The 18,805-nt window shown below is 42.2% G+C and overlaps 1 protein-coding gene across 3 annotated transcripts in view; it reads right to left on the bottom strand.

Moving 5' to 3' along the window:
* The window catches only part of LOC149321362 (protein SSUH2 homolog), a 38,176-nt gene that overhangs the window by 9,909 nt on the left and 9,462 nt on the right, over positions 1 to 18,805 (bottom strand). For all 3 annotated transcript variants that reach the window (XM_089496929.1, XM_089496991.1, XM_089497056.1), the window contains exons 3-9: positions 17,852 to 17,981; positions 16,396 to 16,456; positions 11,596 to 11,720; positions 8,736 to 8,798; positions 2,098 to 2,132; positions 1,210 to 1,305; positions 38 to 143 (exon numbers count right to left, since the gene is read on the bottom strand). In XM_089496929.1, the coding sequence (XP_089353055.1) occupies positions 38 to 143; positions 1,210 to 1,305; positions 2,098 to 2,132; positions 8,736 to 8,798; positions 11,596 to 11,720; positions 16,396 to 16,456; positions 17,852 to 17,981 (616 nt within the window). The remainder of the gene's footprint in view (positions 1 to 37; positions 144 to 1,209; positions 1,306 to 2,097; positions 2,133 to 8,735; positions 8,799 to 11,595; positions 11,721 to 16,395; positions 16,457 to 17,851; positions 17,982 to 18,805) is intronic.

Genomic DNA, 18,805 nt, shown 5'->3' on the forward strand with positions numbered 1-18,805 from the left:
CACAAACTGCAGAATCTGTCATTTTTATTAAAATTACCATATGTTGCTCATCAAATAAAATGTTTTGTCCATGACATTTTTTGAAACGCTTTATAGGAAACCCGAAGCCATGATCCATCACATATTCAAAAATATGGTTCTTCCTATGAAGGAAAAAGATAGATATTATATGTGCTATGGCTTATTTTCACAGCAAACCAACATGACTGTCTCAAACCAGGCACACCTATTCTAATTGTTCATTTCTAACAAAAATTTCTAGGTTAGTTGCATTTTCCTTATGCAATCCAGCCTCTTTCAGCCTCCAATGTGATCACATCTATGCTGCAGTTGTATGAAATATCTATTATCCAATAAAATTTGAACATATATCATTAAATCCAAAAACTGGCAATGTGTACAGAATTATATTCTTTCCTGCATTAAGCATATTTCTAGAGGAACCAGTGGTGATATTGTCAAGCACACCGGTGTCTTATGTGAGTGCCACAAGGTCTTAATCATACTTCTTCAGAGATTAGAGACATAGCCCTGTTAGTATGGAATGTCAGCATGCAAAGGGATCTTGTATCACCTTTGAGACTAAGGGGCTGTACATTCCAGTCAGATTAGGACCAAGGCAACCTCATGCTGCAGCCCTGATCCGGCCTTTGAAGGGTACAAAAAGGAGCTACAAACAGGGGTTTCTTTTTGTGCTCTTGAAAGGGCACCATAGCCACGTTGCCGAGGCTATTATGGTGCTCCTTCAGTGCTATGTCATATGGACACAGCGCTGGAGGAGCACCATGATGCTGTGCACCGTATGGAGCAGCATGCAGCATCAGGGTGCCCTCGGGGCAGAGTCAGGCATGCATCATGAGGACACTACACCCTGACTCTGCCCTCATGCCAGCCTTAACGGCCGGTGTGTACAGGGCATGTGAGCAAAAGAAGTTCCTCAGCATTTGAGGAAGTAGACCAAGTCTACGAAAACCTATGCTAAAACCTCTTTCACTCAATTAAGCTCAAAGGGGCTTTCCTTCGAATATCTTCAAAGTTCAGCTGAGCCACTTCCCCTACCACCAATAAAGGAAAAAAATATGCAGTAATGCTGTAGATCAAATCCAAGCAGATATACTAGCAACAAAGCTAGTATTATTAATATTTTCAGACTTTCAGGGGTGACCCTTTGTTTCCATACCACTCAGCTGGCTTTTTGGTGTGACTTACCATTTTACTTTTAGCTGAAGGTAAGTCAGCAACTTTCCTTTTCCTGAGCACTTGGAGCATCGTTCCTCTCCTGAACCACCACAAAAAGAACATGACCTGGAAGATATGTGAGATAGAAAGATTAGATGATAGATAGATAGATAGATAGATAGATAGATAGATAGATAGATAGATAGATAGAGGCTTGAAAGGCACAGGGGCATCAAGATTTGAAGATCTTTTTTGTGGAAGTAAATTGACTACTAAACAACAAATGTAGAAGACATTTCCTCAAATTAAAATATTTAACCTGCTAAGTGTTAGTCTTTATCATTAATTAATAAGTAGTGTAAAAGCACCAGAACTTTGAGGAGAAATTTTAAGATAGTGTAACTATCCCTTCAAAGGGAAATGGACTCCATATATTTATGAAGCACAGAATGGTAATTTGAAGGCTTGACATTTATATACAGAAACTATATTAATAGAATTATTTTATAGATGGAAAAATAGCTATGTGGTGAAGGATGCCACTGAGATCCAACTGGGTGATTGTGAGAAAAAATACAATTAAACTTATACATAGGTAGTACCTAAATCCCTCAAAAACCCAGTGTGGTGTAGTGGAATGATGTTGGATTATAAATCCAGTATTTGATTCAGGGTTTGAATCATCACTCAACAATGGAAATCTACTGGCTGACCCTCTCCCAGTCTTAAAGGAAGTCAATGGGAAACCACCCCAAAATAAATCTTGCCACGAAAACTCCATGATGGGGTCACCATCAGCTGGAGTTGACTAAAAGGACCATAATAAAAATCTCCCAACAAATTGCTTATATTATAAAAACAACTGGTCTTCCAAAAAACAAATTGTGTTAGATGAAATGTGGAGTAAGGGGTACATACGTAGACGTTTGATGATCTCCCGTCAAACTGGTTACCTGAGAAAAAGGTTAGATGGGAAATAAATCAGATAATGAAATACAATTGGCCCTTGTTTTCCACTGGGATTTAGTTCCATGACCACCCGTGGATACCAAAATCCTTGGATGTTCAAGTCCCATTAAATACACTGGATAGTAAAATGGTTTCCCTTATATAAAATGGCCCAATAATGATTTCCTTTTTGGAATTTATATTTTTTTAATAGGTTCAAGCTGTGGATGCTAAAATCCATGGATAAAAAAAATCTGTGGGTATGGAGGGCCAACTGTATACTGTAGTTCTGAACCCAGAACCAGCTAATTTAAATCTCTTTACAGATGGAAACAAGCATCTCATATGGGAAGCTTTGGATGTTAGTTGATATCTGACCACATGTATTTCACAGTTCATCACTAAACATTACTAAGCTTTGGATAAAAAATAGAAAACACAGACTCAGTCTAAAGGCTTTGGGAAAATAACAATAAAGATTGGACTCATTAGAGTGGAAGAGGAAAGAAAGGTGATTATCGCACTGCCCCTTCACATCCTTTCCTCCTGAGCTAGGTGCAGGATGTAAACTTTTAAATGCGGATTTTATCACACACCTCCATGTCTAGGCAGGAGGCATCCCTTACCCGATTGTGGCATCCTGTAACTAGTCTGGACTTCTCCTGCACCTTGCAAAAACCAGGAAAATCCTGTTCTTTCAAAAGGTAAAGGAGAAGTCCAGATCAGGTATGGGATGCCATGATTGAGTAAGGGATGGCTCCTGCCTCAGCACGGAGGCATGCAATAAAATCAATGTTTAAAAGTTTACATCCCATGCCTAGCTCGAGAGGAAAGGACAGGAAAGGGCAGTGTGATAATCTCCAAAGCAAGAAGGAGAAGTAAGCATAATCAGAATAAATAAGGTTAAACTAATGTTTAAGTATGCACTTGGTTTGAAAAGCATAGGAACATATCAGATGGGGCTTTGCCTCAGGTCCACAACACAATGCAGAAATAATCCAGTTTTAGACTGCTTTAACTGCACTGGCCCAATGCAAGGGAATTCTGGGAATTGTAGTTTTGTGAGACATTTAGTCTTCTCTGTCAGAGCCCTGGTGCCACAATATATAGTGTGCCCTCGCCTTACGTGGGGGATACGTTCCAGAACCCCCCCCCCCATGTAAGGCAAATCCCATGCGTGCTCAAACCCCATTATTTTGAATAGGATGCACCCCTGTGGGGTGCGATGTGACCCACGCCTGTGTCATTTGCTTTAGTTCTTCATACAAGTTTCCATATGGAAAGCATTAAAATGCCAATATATGCATCTTCTGGAAGGGCTCTTACAAAGAACAAGTCTCAAAGGAAAAGAGGAAACTAGTACTTTTGAAACTGATAAGACATCCCACTTCTCCAATCCAAAGCAGAAATCATGAACAAGACAATTAGAACGTATAGAGACAGCCTGATAAACTGTTGCTCATGGCTGCATGTACAAGATAGCAACGGCAGTAGGCAAACATGGCAAGTGATGAAGGGCCAGGGAGTAATGGAATGGCAACAAGCACAGAAGCAAGGAGGAATAGGAGAAGCAGAATCACATGAGCAACCAGGAGATGGGAGACCAGGAGACAGAGGAATAGCAGGTGGACACAACAAGGAGAAGCAGGGTGGGCTGAGAAGTGAATTGAAGAAGTAGTGGCAGGACCCTGTTAGTAGAAATGGAACCATGCAGTTCTTTAGTCCTGGCATCCTGCTGTCTGTGGCAATCTCATCATCCTGCCTCAGGAGAGAGCCACCCTCATATGTGGACTGTAGCTCATTTCAGACCTATGAAGTGCTGCTTCAGTTGGCCGATTACTATATATATTATTGGAAGGAAGGGTGCAATCACTGTAATGAGAGGGAACTGAAGCGCGCGCGCGCACACACACACACACACACACAAATAAATTACAAACACTGATCATTGCCTTAATTGTGGTCTTTAATTAAAAGTTGTGGTCTTTAATTAACAGTAAAGACACCCTGGCACAGTTGAGCTGTTTGTCTCATTTACTCAGAAGACAACAAAGAAAGTTAAACTCAATTTTTTTCTAGTTAAATAAAATACTTAATCTGTATATCTAAAGCAAGCCATAGCTTTCTTTCCCCTGCAATTCCTGCTATTTGCTTTCACTTTATTCTCCATTTTATCCTATAAATCAGATAACAGTATGTTATCTGCAGGGCTTCTATCAGTATTCTCACTGATAGGTAAGTTCTCACCACCAGTAAGAGAACAAACAAACAAAAATATAACCTGACTGGGGAAAAAAACATGTGGACGTGTCATTAAACACACCCAGCATCACTATCTGCACTGCACCAGCAGTGTTTTTGGTTCTTCTCTTCTCATGCATCATAATTTTGTTGTTGCCTATGAGTCAACCTCAACTCATGGCAACCCTGTGAATGAGATGTCTCCAAGCCTCCCATCCTGGGCTGCTCTGCTCAAGTCCTGTAGGTTCAGGCCTCTGGTCTCCCTGATTGAATCTATCCATTTGGCATGTGGTCTTCCTTTCTTTCTACTTTCCTCCACTTTCCCCAGCATCATTATCTTTTCTAATGAGTCATGCCTTCTCATGATGTGCCCAAAGTATGACACAAGGACGTAGCCGGGGGGGGGGGGGGTCGGAACCCCCCCTATCAGGCCCTGGGGGCGTTCAAGCTCCTTCCTCCCCCCTCCCCTCCATTAAAACCACGGCGAGGGAACAGAGGAAAGACAAAACAAAAGTTCCCCTTTTCCCTCTGCTCCGTGGCTTTAATGGAGGGGGGAGGGAGGAGCTTGAACGCCAGTTGCAAGCTCAGAGAGAGAGAGTCCCTGTGACTCCTTTCGCTTTCGTTTCCTTCAGAGTCCGGCTTCCACTCCTCCTCCTCCTCCCCCTTCCTCCCTTGTGCTTTTGCAGAAGAAGGAAGAAGAAGGCAAGGAAGGGAAAAAAGGAAGGAAGAATAAGAGGGAGGGAGAACTGAAGAAAAGAAGGAAAAGAAAGGGAGGAAGAGGAAGGGGAGAAAGGAAGAAAGAAAAAAGGAAGGAAGGAAGCTTCTAAAAGGAAATATAAAAGAAAGAAAAGGTGACTTCTAACTTTTAGCTGTTATATCCATGTACAATATAGAATAATAATAATAATAATAATAATAATAATAATAATAATAATATCCCTTACCCAAAATGCTGAGGATTAGATGTATTTTGGATTTTGGAGTTTTTCAGATTTTGGTATATTTATATACAGTATGTCTAATGGGATATACTGGGAGATGGGATCCATGTATGTTTCATATGCATCTCATAGACATAGACTGAAGGTAATTTAATGCACAATATTTTTAAAATAATGTTATGCTTCTGCATACTGAGCTTCAGCAAAACCCTGAGACCACTATGCCTTGTATAATTCAATAATTCAGTAATTGATCTAAACCTTCAGGATTTCCAAGTTTCCTTGAGTTGGGGGTCAGACCAGATGCTCCCAGGGTCAGTTTGGGGTTTTGGAAGTCCAGAGAAAGGAGACTCAGACTCTACTCTGGACATTTCTCCTGAGAATGGACTCATGTTTTCAAAAACAGTCATTTCTGGATTTTTGCAACAACAAAAAAGAGGTGGGTCTGTGATGCAAAAAGGCAAGAGGCTTCCTTCCAGCCTTGTTTTTTCTCTTTTTTAACAGACAAATAGAATAAAATACAGTTAGCTGGCCCTTTTTCAGCATGTCAATGGGGAGGCTTTGATGGAGAGTTCCTGCATGGCAGAATGGGGTTGGACTGGATGGCCCTTCGTGGGGTCTCTTCTAACTCTATGTTTTTATGATTAATTAATTAATATATGGAATCAATCTAAGATGATGAATCGTGGCTGTGGAGTCCTATGGCCCTCCTCCAGGCAATGCTAGACTGCAGGCCCCATCATCCAGCAGCACCACAGACTGATGGGAACTGCAGTTTAATAAGGCTGCACACTGCAGAAATAATCCAGTTCGACACTGCTTTAATGCTATGGAAAATCCTGCGATTTGTAGTATGTTGTGCCACCAGAGCTCTCTGACAAAGAAGGCTAAATGTCTCACAAAACTACAATACCCAGATATTATTGTTGTTGTTATTTTCTTATATCCCGCCTTTCTCCCAATATACAGACTCAAGGTGGTGATTTTCCATAGCATTAATCTATAGTATATCTTTCTACAATGTAGATGGACACCTCCATTACATAATTTGTTGAGGATGCTTTTGTTAAGGAAAATGCAACATGGGACATACAGTAGAAGAAATAAAACATGTATGTGAAAGTCACAGTGACTAAGCAAGAGCAATTAAGAAGCCACACAGGTGAAAAAGCTAATGTAATTTAGAAGACTTGAATGTCAAGGACAGAATTATAGAGTGATCAATTGGAAACACCTGAGATTCATTAAGTGTACAAGGTGAAATGATGAAATTCTTAAGTATGGGTTGAACTATGTGAGCCAATCAAAATGAATGTACACACCCACTGGGTGGAAACTGACTAGTGGGTGGTGTTTGACAATGGCTATAATAATTGCTATGTTTGCCAATGTATTTTGTGGGTAGTTGGAGTAGTTTGGAGATATTGGAGATTGTGAGGGCATTAGTATTTGTATATAGTAGAATAAAGTAGATCTTTTATATAAGACTACTGAGTTGTCTGGTGTCTTGAGTGAAGATACAAGAGCCAGCAGGATCCTGGAGAAGTTTGGAGACTTTTGAGGAAGAAGAGTGAGAAGGCTTGGAGAGTTTGTCAGGGTCTTCAGCCTATTCTCTGAAACTCTGCTGCTTTGGAAGAAAAGCACTAACCACTGATCAAAGCTGACCAGCTCCGCTGCATAACAAGGTGGTGAGTTAGAGCCAGAGGTAAAGAGCTACAACTCCCATCATCCCTGACAGCTTTGACTGGGAGTTCCTGCATGGCAGAATGGGGGTGGACTGGATGGCCCTTCTAGGGGTCTCTTCTAACTCTATGATTCCATGATTCTGTAGCACTCTGAGCCTACTGTGATTTTAATAGTTTTTAAATGTATAAAGGTATAAAGTCTTATAATGTAAGCCATGCACTGATGGACTATTGCACTATAATTTTTTATTGATTGATTTTATACCCTGCCTTTCTCCCAAAATAGGATTCTCTTAAAGGGGTTTGTTTAATATAAAAAGAAAGGAACCTATAATGGCTTGGAATTAAAAATTATGGTAGGTAGGTAGGTAGGTAGGTATACAGTGTCTCAAAGCATGAGCAGCGTGTCTCTGAGCATGAATAGAGTGGCTGCCGCTCATTGCTCGAGCAGCTGCACTTTGCTTTATCGAGCTGAATTTATCTGATGTAAACACCTTCAGAGGAAGGACTCAGTTTGCATCTGCACTGAAAAAAATAATCCAGTTTGATGCCACTTTAACTGCCCTTGGCTCCATGTTGTGAAATGCTGGGATTTGTAGTTTATTGTGGCACCTGACAGATGACTCAACTACAGTTCCCAAGATTCCATTGCACGAAGCCATAACGGAAGTTAAAGTGGTGCCATCAAGGTGTCGAGGGTAAACGCTCGACCCTCTTTTTGTGTCTTGGGGGGGGGGGGTCTTAGCCTCTCAAAATGGTGGCACTTAGTCTTGACCCCCCCCCCTTCCCAAAATCCTGGCTACGTCCTTGTATGACAGCCTCAACTTAGTCATCTTGACCTCCAAGGGAGACTTCAGGCTTGATTTGTTCTAGGACAAATGGTTTGTCTTTTAGCCATCCACAGTATCCTCAGCATTTTTCTCCAGCACCACATCTCAAATGAATTAATTTTCTTCCTAACTGCTTTCTTCACTGTCCAGCTCTCACATCCGTACATGGTAATGGGGAATACAATGTATATCTTTACACTTTGGGATTTTGTCTTGTTCTTTCATAGCTGCCCTTCCCATTCCTAATCTTCTTCTGATTTCTTGACTGCAGTCCCTGTTCTGATCAATGTTTGATCCAAGATATGGGAAACATTTAGCTATTTCAAGTTTTTCTGAAATTGTGACTGGTTCAAGACCATCCTGTAAATTTTGTCACCAAGCAAGAAGCTGAACTTTCAACTCTCTGTACCAAGTCTAACATTCTTATGCTAGTCAAAGAAATGGCCATGCTAGTCTGGAATATCAGTGTGGAGTATCAATATCAGTATTTGAGACTAACTGAGTGAAAGACACTGCGGCATAAGCTTTAATATACTTACTCTATTTCCACAGATGCATGGAGTCAACTGTTGCCCAGGAAAGACCTTTATAATCAAACTATATGAATACCTATAGAAATGCAAGACCAAGTCTATGGCTATTTATATAGCCTGATTAGAAATGAGATATTTTCTGTGCAGAAGCAGCTTCATAGAACATTCATGTATGGATGTTGTGCAGAATAAATAATGTATTTTGACTGATCTGTGAAGAAATCATTTCACTATCTTTGTCATGAAGGGATGAAAATGGCTAAAATTGTTGTTTCCTTCAAGAAATAAATTAGTGAAGTGAAATTGCATTGGTGAAATTACATCCCTACCCAATGAAATTAGTGAAATTACATCCATACCTAATTTACCGCTACTTACCAACCCAGTTCCGTTACAGCTGCTGCAGGTATTTATACCTTGACCTCTGCAACGTCCACAGACCTTAAATAAAAGGAAATACTGCATTGAAACCAATTAATCTGCTTTTATATGGATTTCCAAGACAAGATGCATGACTCTTCACAACACCTAGAATAACACCACCACTATGCTTATGAATATAGAATGTATATTTATAAGGGGATATATAAGAGGATAGTTATAGTATTGTTTAATATAAAAGTGAATGGCCTAAATTTGATTTAGAATATACCCACTGAATCAACACAATCTATGCAAATGCTGTCTTAGCAAATTCTCATTGATCTATGGTGCTCGTATCGCGTCCGCGGAGTCGCGTCCAGCAGAGTTGTTCAGGGTAGTCAGGGAGATAACTCAGCTCCCTCCTGCCCTGAACCAGATCCTTGAACCTTCTAAGGCCTGCTGTGACCAATTTAATAACTTCTTCGCGGATAAAACTTCTCGGATAAGCGAAGGTCTTAACGCCGACATTCAGGCAGAACCTAGAGTAGAGGTATCCAGGGCCTCCATGGACTTTATTAAACTGGATCGGTTTGAGTTGGTAAGTACCGATGATGTGGACAAGATCCTCGGAAGTGTTCGGAAGACAACCTGCTCTCTCGATCCCTGTCCCTCGTGGCTAGCAGCCCAGGGGGGTCCGGCTGTAACTTTATTGTTGCGCCGGATTATTAATACATCTCTGAGGGAAGGGCAATTTCCATCCGATCTCAAATTGGCCATAGTAAAACCTTTATTGAAAAAGCCCTCCCTCGACCCCCTGGTGTATAATAATTATCGGCCAGTATCACTGCTGCCATTTTTGGGGAAGGTGATCGAGAGGGCGGTTGCAATCCAGCTTCAGGGGGTCTTGGATGAAACGGATTATCTGGACCCATTTCAAACTGGCTTTCGGGCGGGTTACGGGGTTGAGACGGCCATGGTTGCCTTGGTCGATGATCTCCGTCTGGGCATCGACGGGGAGCGTGTCCCTCTTGGTGCTCTTGGACATCTCAGCGGCTTTCGATACCATAGACCATGGTATCCTTCTGGGGCGCCTGGCAGAGGTGGGAATCGGGGGCACTGCGCTCCAGTGGTTCCGGTCCTACCTCTCCGGGAGGTCCCAGATGGTGCAGCTGGGAGACGTGTGCTCCGACGAGAGGGCCCTTAAAACTGGGGTCCCTCAAGGAGCCATTCTGTCTCCCATGCTATTTAACATTTACATGAAACCGCTGGGAGAGATCATCCGGAGACATGGGGCGCGGGGTTATCAGTACGCTGATGACACCCAAATAATATTCTCTATGTCTCCGACTGATGCAGTGACTGAGGATGGCGTCTCTCCTCTCGTGGCCTGTCTGGAGTCAGTAATGGGCTGGATGAGGGAAAACCAACTCAAGCTGAATCCAGAGAAAACGGAGGTACTCGTGATAGGTTCCCCTGGTCCAGGAATGGCGGTGGTTCCACCTGTCCTGAACGGGGTCACGCTCCCTGTGAAGGACTCCGTGCGCAGTCTGGGGGTGCTTCTTGACTCGTCCCTTCGCCTGACTGCTCAGGTGAATGCGACGGTCAAGAGCACCTGTTATCAGCTTCTGCTTATTCGCCAGCTGCGTCCATACCTGGCCCAGAGGGACCTTGAAACTGTGGTACACGCCCTGGTAACCTCGAGACTGGATTTCTGCAATGTACTCTACATGGGGCAACCCTTATACCAAACCCGGAAGCTTCAAATGGTGCAGAATATGGCAGCCAGGCTGGTCACTGGCACGTCCAGGGCCAGCCACATAACACCGGTATTAAAAGATCTCCATTGGCTGCCCATCTGCTTCCGGGCGCAATATAAGGTGTTGGTAATGACCTATAAAGCCCTAAATGGCTTGGGCCCAGGATACCTGAAGGACCGCCTCTCCCCATACACTCCGCCCCGCACCCTCAGAACATCTGGGCAGCAATTACTTAGGGTTCCCGGGGCGAGATTGGTCTCCACTACCAGGAGGACCTTTTCCATCGCCGCCCCGGCCCTTTGGATCACGCTGCCCATAGAGCTCCGCTCAGCTACCTCCCTGGCCCAATTCAGACGGGACCTAAAGACCTTCCTGTTCCGGATCGCATTCCCTGAATAAGGTCCTATAGGCCCTCCTCCGCCGCACTGGCAATGGGACTGGCTAATCCTGGGGCCTTTTGTCTTTATTTTTTTTGTAATTGTGCTATGTTTTTAATTGTTCATTATTGTATTTTAACCGCTGTAAACCGCCCTGATCTGATGGAAGGGTGGTATATAAATAAAAATTTTATTTATTATATTATTATAGTGTGTGCACTTTAGCTGAGATTAATAACCATAACTACCTCATACATTTCAATATAGATTTCTTTTATATTATTTTTTTAAAGCTTATTGTCTTTCAAATTATTTCCTGTCCATTGATTTAGCATGTGCACCCTAGCTGAGATTAACAACCATAATTACTTGATATATTTAAATATTAATTTCCCTCCTTTTTTGTAAATAGTTTATTCTTTCAAATTCTTTCCTGTCAATGTGTCTGTATTTTGCCTCTCTTCTTTCTTCTTTTTTGTAGTTCTAATTTTCAAAGTCTATGGGATGCCACTACTGAAGTCCTTTTCATTGTTATTTTGTTTCTGGTGTTAAGGGAGAAAGGGGGGAAACCACTCTTTAAAACCATGGAGCTACTGACTCTCTTAAGATACTAACATCCTCTTCTTAAAGTTAATCCAAATTTACTCTTTCGAATCATCACTATTTTTCACCTACACAGATCACCACATTGCCGCCTCCCCCCACACATGCATACGCACACACACCATGTTTGCACATTACCTCTACTGATGATGTACAAGGCACCTTGACTTTTGTCTTCTGGTCTTTAAACATGGGGGAAACCTCAACTGGGACATCCCAAGGGTAAGGAGCTTCGGTGCACAGACTGAGGTTGACAGATTGACCTGAGAGTAAGGAAAAACAGCTTGAGCTTTTATCTTTTATCTTATACAGTACACATTCAGCTAAAAAGCTCTTTTCTGTACTCATTAGCAATCACCGCATTCAGAAATAAAGCACATTGTTTTTATAATCTTAGTAAGGATATAAAGAATACTTGTAATTTTTTTCTGCAAAAGGATAAGAAAAACAGGATTTAAAATAGCCTAGTGTTGGAATATTTTTCACATTTTAGGATTTTTTTTTTTTTGGGGGGGGGGGGGATATTTGCACTATTTAAATACTTCACAGGCTGCCAGAAAAAGGAGGGTACAGGCTTGATCTTTGCTGTGTCAGAAGGTAAAACTAGGTCTGTATAAGAAGGTGGGACTAATGGTTTAAAATTACAAGAGGGCAAATTTTCATTGAACATTAGAAGGAACTTCTTGACAGTGAGAGCAATGGAATCAATTGCTTAGAGAAGTGGTGGAGTCTCCTCTGAATGTCTTCAAAAAGAGTTTGGACAGCTACCTTCTGAGGATGCTTTAGCTCAAGATCCTTCTGTAAGTAAAGGCTTGGACCTGATGCCCATAAAGCCCCTTCCAAGTCTATGCTTCTATTATTTTATAATTCTATATCAGTATCTAGAAAGCTACAAGCAAACATAGCTTAGATACAGGTGTATTTGTGTGCTGATTTGAACTCATTCAGTATGACTAATTATAAAGGTAAAAAGGTAAAAATTATCCAGGGGCCATAATAACAGCAGTATATATTAATTATCCAGTCTCCATCCCCTTCTTTCCTCACCAAACACATACATGCACATCCTCAAACAGGGAAATATTATTAAATTTGTATTGGTCACTAGGAATTTTAAATACAGGCATTCATCAGTTAACAAAACCTCTGACCAAGAAACTCCTTTTTACCAAGCCATCTCCCAACCTCTCCTTCCTTCTCATCCACTATCTAACTGGAGTTCTTTTTTTAAAAAAAGGTAAATTATGTTAAATCATAAATCTACAAAGAGATCTATATTTGTGATGATGAAGGCTTTCATGGCCAGCATCCATAGTTTTTAAATGGGCTTTTTTGGGGGGGAGGTGCTATGAGGCCATGTTCTAGAAGAGTTTTTTCCTGACGTTTCACCAGCAGCTGTGGCTGGCATCTTCAGAGAATACTGGCATGGAAGAGAGTGGGGTATAGCAATGGTCACCCGCCTCACCGGGCAGACCATTTTGCCGCTAGACGCGGCTGGACTACAAGCCCCAGAGTGCTCTGGGGCTTGCCCGGCTCCCTATTGGTGCGAGGGGGCGGAAGGGGCGGCACTTCCGCTCCGCGACGCTCTGGGAGACGGTTTCGTTGGTGCGGGGCTTCCGGTCCTCCAAGGCTGCCCATTGGTGGGCGGGGCCTTGGAGGCGGGGCCCTGCACAGCACGCAGGGAGGGAGGGGCCTAGGCCTATATAAGGCCGTGTTGCTGGCCCTTTCCCTCAGTCGGTTGCTTGGCTTCGAGCCGAGCGGAGCCAAGCTGTGAAGGGAGCAAGTCTTGGTGCTTTTCTCGCCCACCCATCACTGTTGTTAGGTGGTTTTTAGTCACAACTTGGCGGCAGCATAGGCCAGGATCTGCACGTTGTGGTACCAGGGCTATGGAGCTCTGGTTTGGGAGTCAATAGGTACCCGGGGGCGAATAGGGCAGGCGTTTGGCCATTGCGGGGGCCAGAACGCAGGAGTGCCTCCCAGTGACTAGAGGCTTTGTGAATTGGCGAACGCAAGACAAGGTTTGCGGTCCAGTTGTGTTCCTTAGCCCCTAGGTCATCCCAAGCACCAGGTGGGTGCCCGGTTTGGATAATCAGACTACATTGGATGGTTTGATTGCACAGATCCTGACCTTATGCTTTATGCCAACCCTACCAATTGTTTGCAAATAAAGTTGTGGCCTTACTTCCAACATGTTGTACTGTGGTTATTTGACAGCAACATCTGAGGCAATATACTGTTGGTTGAAAGGAAGAGATTTACCTGTTAATCTGTGTATTGTTCTGTTACTGAATGGCAAGGCCTCAGGGTGTCTATTTAATTAATGATCCATTGTCTGCTGGGAACCCCCTTCACCCTGGGTGCTTTTCATTTCCCCTTGCTGGGTCTTGATTTTGGTGTTTTTCAGGACTGGTAGCCAAAATTTGTTTACTTTAAGAGTTTCTTCTTTCCTGTTGAAGTTGTCAAGGTTTTAATGGATTTCAGGGGCTTCCCTGTGCATTCTGACCTGATAGTTGTTGGCATGGTCCAGATTTTCAGTGTTTTCATACAGAATTTTATGCCCAGCATGGTTTATAATGTATTCTGCTACTGCTAATTTTTCTGGGTGACCCAATCTGCAGTGTCTCTCGTGTTCCTTGATTTGTGTTTGGATGCTGCATTTGGTGGTCCCTATATAGATTTGTCCGCAGCTGTATGGTATGCGGTAAACTCCTGCAGCCATGAGAGGGTCTCTCCTGTCCTTAGCTGAGCGCAGCATTTCCTGGATTTTCTTGGTCAGTTTGAAGACCGTTTGGAGGTTGTGTTTCCTCATCAGTTTCCCAATTCTGTTTGTTAGGGAAACTGGTGAGGAATCACAACCTCCCAATTCCATGGTTCCATGCCAGTATTTGCTGAAGATGCCAGCCACAGCTGCTGGTGAAACATCAGGAAAAAACTCAGTACACGGGAAAGGAATCTAGGAGTCTGGTTCCTATACCAAAAAAAAAAAAGAAGAGCAGGATAACATGTTTCAGCACACCTGTCATTCAAAGCTAACAGTAGGAACATGTGAAATGAAACAACCAGATCATGTAAGCTTTGCATAAGTGAAGAAAACACATTGAACATCACAAAACAAGCTAGAAAAATATGGGCTAGATAATGCAACTGTTAGATGGATTTGTAATTGGTTGACTGGCCGAACCCAAAAGGTACTCAGCAATGGCTCCTCTTCATCCTGGAGAGAAGTGACCAGTGGGGTCCCATAGGGCTCTGTCCTGGATGACTTGGACAAAGGAATAGAGGGCATGCTGATGACACCAAATTAGGAGGAGCAGCTAATACCCCACAGAGGATTAAAATTCAAAACAACCTTAATAGGTGCCCTCGTGTCACAGTGGTTAAATACCTGCCCTGTAGCCATTCACTCACAAACTACAAGGTTGTGAGTTCAATAACAGACAGGGACTCTGGGTCAACTCAGCCTGGCATCCTTCCATAGGTCGCTAAAATGAGTACCCAGCTTCTTGGGGGCAATTAGCTTACATTTTGTAAACTGCTTAGTACATTGGTAAGCAGTATAGAAATGTATTTGCTATTGCTGATAGATTAGAAAGCTGGACCAAAGCAAACAAAATGAACTTCAACAGGGAGAAATGTAAGGTACTGCACATAGGCAAAAAACAAACAAACATGAACTGCACAGTTATAGGATGGGGGACACCTGGCTTGACAATAGAACATGGGAAAGGGATCTAGGAGTCCTAGTAGGCCACAAGTTGAACATGATTGATGTAAAAGCTAAAAAAGGCAATGGTATTTTAGGCTGCATCGATAGAAGTATAGTGTATAGGCTGAGGGAAGTAATAGTGCCACTCTGTTCTGCTTTGGTCAGGCCCCACCTGGAATATTGTGTCAAGTTCTGGACACCACAGTTCAAAAAGGCTGTTGACAAGCTGGAGGGTGTCCAAAGGAGGGTGACTAAAATGGTGAAAGGTCTGGAAACCATGCCCTATGAGGAATGACTGGGTATGTTTAGCTTGCAGAAGGGATGGTTAAGAGGTGATATCATAGCCCTGTTTAAGTATTTGAAGGGATGTCATATTGAGGAGGAAGCAAGCTTCTGCTGCTTCAAAGAATAGGAGATGAAACAATGGATGCAAGCTACAGGAAAAGAGGTTCTACCTCAACATTAGGATGAACATTCTGACAGTAAGAGCTGTTCAACAGTGGAACACATTATGTTAGAGTGTGGCGGAGTCTCCTTCTTTGGAGGCTGGATGGCTATCTCTTAGGAATGCTTTGATTGTGAGTTCCTGCGTGGCTCGGTTTGGACTGGATGGCCCTTGTGGTCTCTTCAAACTCTATGATTCTATGAACCTTGTAGAGATGATATGAAAGCTTATTTCAAAAATCCAAGAATAACCTTTTCCTTTTGCCAGCGCCCACTTTCCCCATGATATTCATTTTGGTGGTCAGACATATAGAGCCATGCTTTTTTTTAACATGTTAAGGAGAGCTGGTAAGGCATATTTGCTGTACTCTTTTCTCTCCATTTTGCTGTTCATGCAAGAGATTCTGGCGGCAGTTGTTGTTTACTTTGCAGGCTGTAGGTAGTCATGCACAGCTGCATTAGAATCAGCTGGTGCAAAATACCACTCTTTCCCAACTAAAACTTTGTAGATTTCAGACTTGCTGTTGCTACCAGGCAATTAAAATTTGGATGACAGTAATGTGACCATAAGACAGGAATGCAAAAAGTGCAGGCCACAGATTAAACGTGGCCCCACAGATGACCTATGGAATGGAATGGTATAGCACATAACCTATGAAATTCCAGTGTTGTTCCTGTTGTGGGTTGATTATTACAGAATGACAGATAAATAATTATTGCTTATCATGTTCAATTGGATATCATGTTAAAGAAGAACACAAATTCATAAGTAGCATAACAGAACTTACCTTTATAAGGTTCAGACTTCCATTTGCAAGACCTTAATTCACTGAAAGTCTCCAAACGATACTGGGGAAACATTTTGAAACATTAGAACATAGAACAATGCAGAAAAAGAGACTGGGGGTATTTCAAACTGTTTATATGAAGTGAACTGTCATCTTCAATACTTCTGCTAGAATCACCAAAAGGTTATTGTCATAAAGCTAGGAATTAAAAGAAAATCATGTGCTATAATATGAAAATGTATTTGTGTGTGTACATACATGTGCATGCAGATGTATACAGGTATATTAACTATAGACATTAAAAATTGCTTTTATACTGATGTTGTAAATTACAATATATACGATACATTGGACCCTTGGTATATGCTGAGGTTTGGTTCCAGGACCCAGTGTGGATACCAAAATCCATGGATGTTCAAGTCCCATTAAATATAATGGCATAATAAAATGGTAAAATCAATGTTCACTTTTTGAAATGTATATATTTTTTAAATATTTCAAGCTGTGGATGCTTGAATCCATGGATTAAAAAAAACGTGGATATGGAGGGCTGACTATATCCCTACCAATCTATGAAAAATGTAAATGTAAACTACTGAGAAATAAATGGCAAACAGTTAATTCATAGATACAACTTATATTCATTATTAAAAGGCCAGTGACTGATGCTAAGAAAGAATTTAGCCAATGCGAAGGGATTGCTCCTGACAGCACTGCTGTGCTTCCTAAGTACAATGGTCTGGCATACTCCACTGCCCCACTGCCATGAAGGGTAACCATCACCACATTCAGATTCATTCCGAAGGAGAGCTATGCAAACAGAAATCTATGTAGGTAGGGCAAGGATAGGAAACTGCACAATGGCAGGGGGTTAGCTTTCCCCCAACTGCTCATAAACTACAGAAACACAGAGAGAGAGAGAGAGAGAGAGAGAGAGAATGCCCACATTCCTCAATTTTCTGAGCCTCTCTCAAAATGGCAAAGGTAGATATGTTGCCATTTTGAAGCAGACTCAGAAGAAAAGTTTTGCGATTTGGGGTGATGGGGGTTCAGTGTTGGTGATGGGGATGTTTTCATGTGTTAAGGGGGCTTTCTGTATGGCTTCTGGGCAAAAACTGATATATAGGTATAGATATGTATGTATATGTATATGTAAGGGCTGGAGGCTTTCAGATGCTATTCCTGATGTAGGACTTCCCCCTTCACCAGAATAGGGCTAAAACCACTTCAGGTAGCAAGATGTTAAAAAGTCAGCACTGAAAGCCAATACTGTAGAAATGATATCCCCCCCCACCAAAAAAAAAAAAAAAAACCCAACAAAAAAACTATCACATGTGAAGCAGCTGTACCATAATAATAACATACAACACACAGACACACACACACACACACACACATATATATATCAGTCTACTCCCATGTGATAACACTGAGGAGCTATGATGATGTCACTTACTCTGTATGTGTTGAATGATTTTAAATCACAAATCACCATCTCTCTGGCTGGATCTTTGCTATAGCAGCACTTGCTTTCCATGTATTTAGCAAAAGCTTCTTTAGCCACATATTCTGAAATGTTGGTGACACTGCAGAAGAGATTAGAGTTGGGAAGGAAAATAAGCAGGAGTGACACAGTAAACCACTGCTTGAAGCCATACATTAGTGAATGCAACAGGTAAGATGAAAATGCCAAGTGAATACTGTATTTCTTCATATGAAATTTTCTAACCCACTGTTCCCCTACAACACCAATGCCAAAGCATTTCAAACAAGCAACAAAAGGAAATCATCATAATCTCTCTACTGTGCCAAATATTACTATAGGAAACCCTAAATCTAAAGTGAATAGGTAACAAATGTATGAGATGAACCATGTATGATGCCTAATCATGGGACCTTACCACACAGGGCACAGAAGTAGGGTCAGTTCGCATTGGTCGATGTGTATTTGTGTTATATCGCATTGGTGTTTCACACCTGTGAGCTCAGAATACGTATTGACCAATGCGATATAACGTGAATACGCTTTGGCCAATGCGTATTCACGGCGGGGTTCCGAACTGAAGGCAGCCGGCTCCTCCGTTTTGCGAGTCCGCAAAATTAGTGGATTCACGGGATCCGTATTGATGGCCAGTGCGAAACCTCTGCTGCTTTGGCTGGTGTGTACATCCAATCCACTGGTTCTCCTGAAGACCACCGGGTTACAAATTTCCCATGATGCTGCGCTGGAATTTCCCCCATCTCCTTCCGTTGGCCCTTTCCCCTTTCAGGACAACCGCCGGGGCTGGGGAGCGATTTTTCCACTGAACGAGAAAAAGCAGAAACCTTTTGTGTTGGGGGGGGGGGGGGAGATGTATATGTATATGTGTGTATATATGTATATGTATGTGTGTATATACACACACACACA

This window comes from Sceloporus occidentalis, unplaced genomic scaffold, assembly GCF_023333645.1.
Source record: "Sceloporus occidentalis isolate IW3139 unplaced genomic scaffold, rSceOcc1.0.p SCAF_1, whole genome shotgun sequence".
NCBI lineage: Eukaryota > Metazoa > Chordata > Lepidosauria > Squamata > Phrynosomatidae > Sceloporus > Sceloporus occidentalis.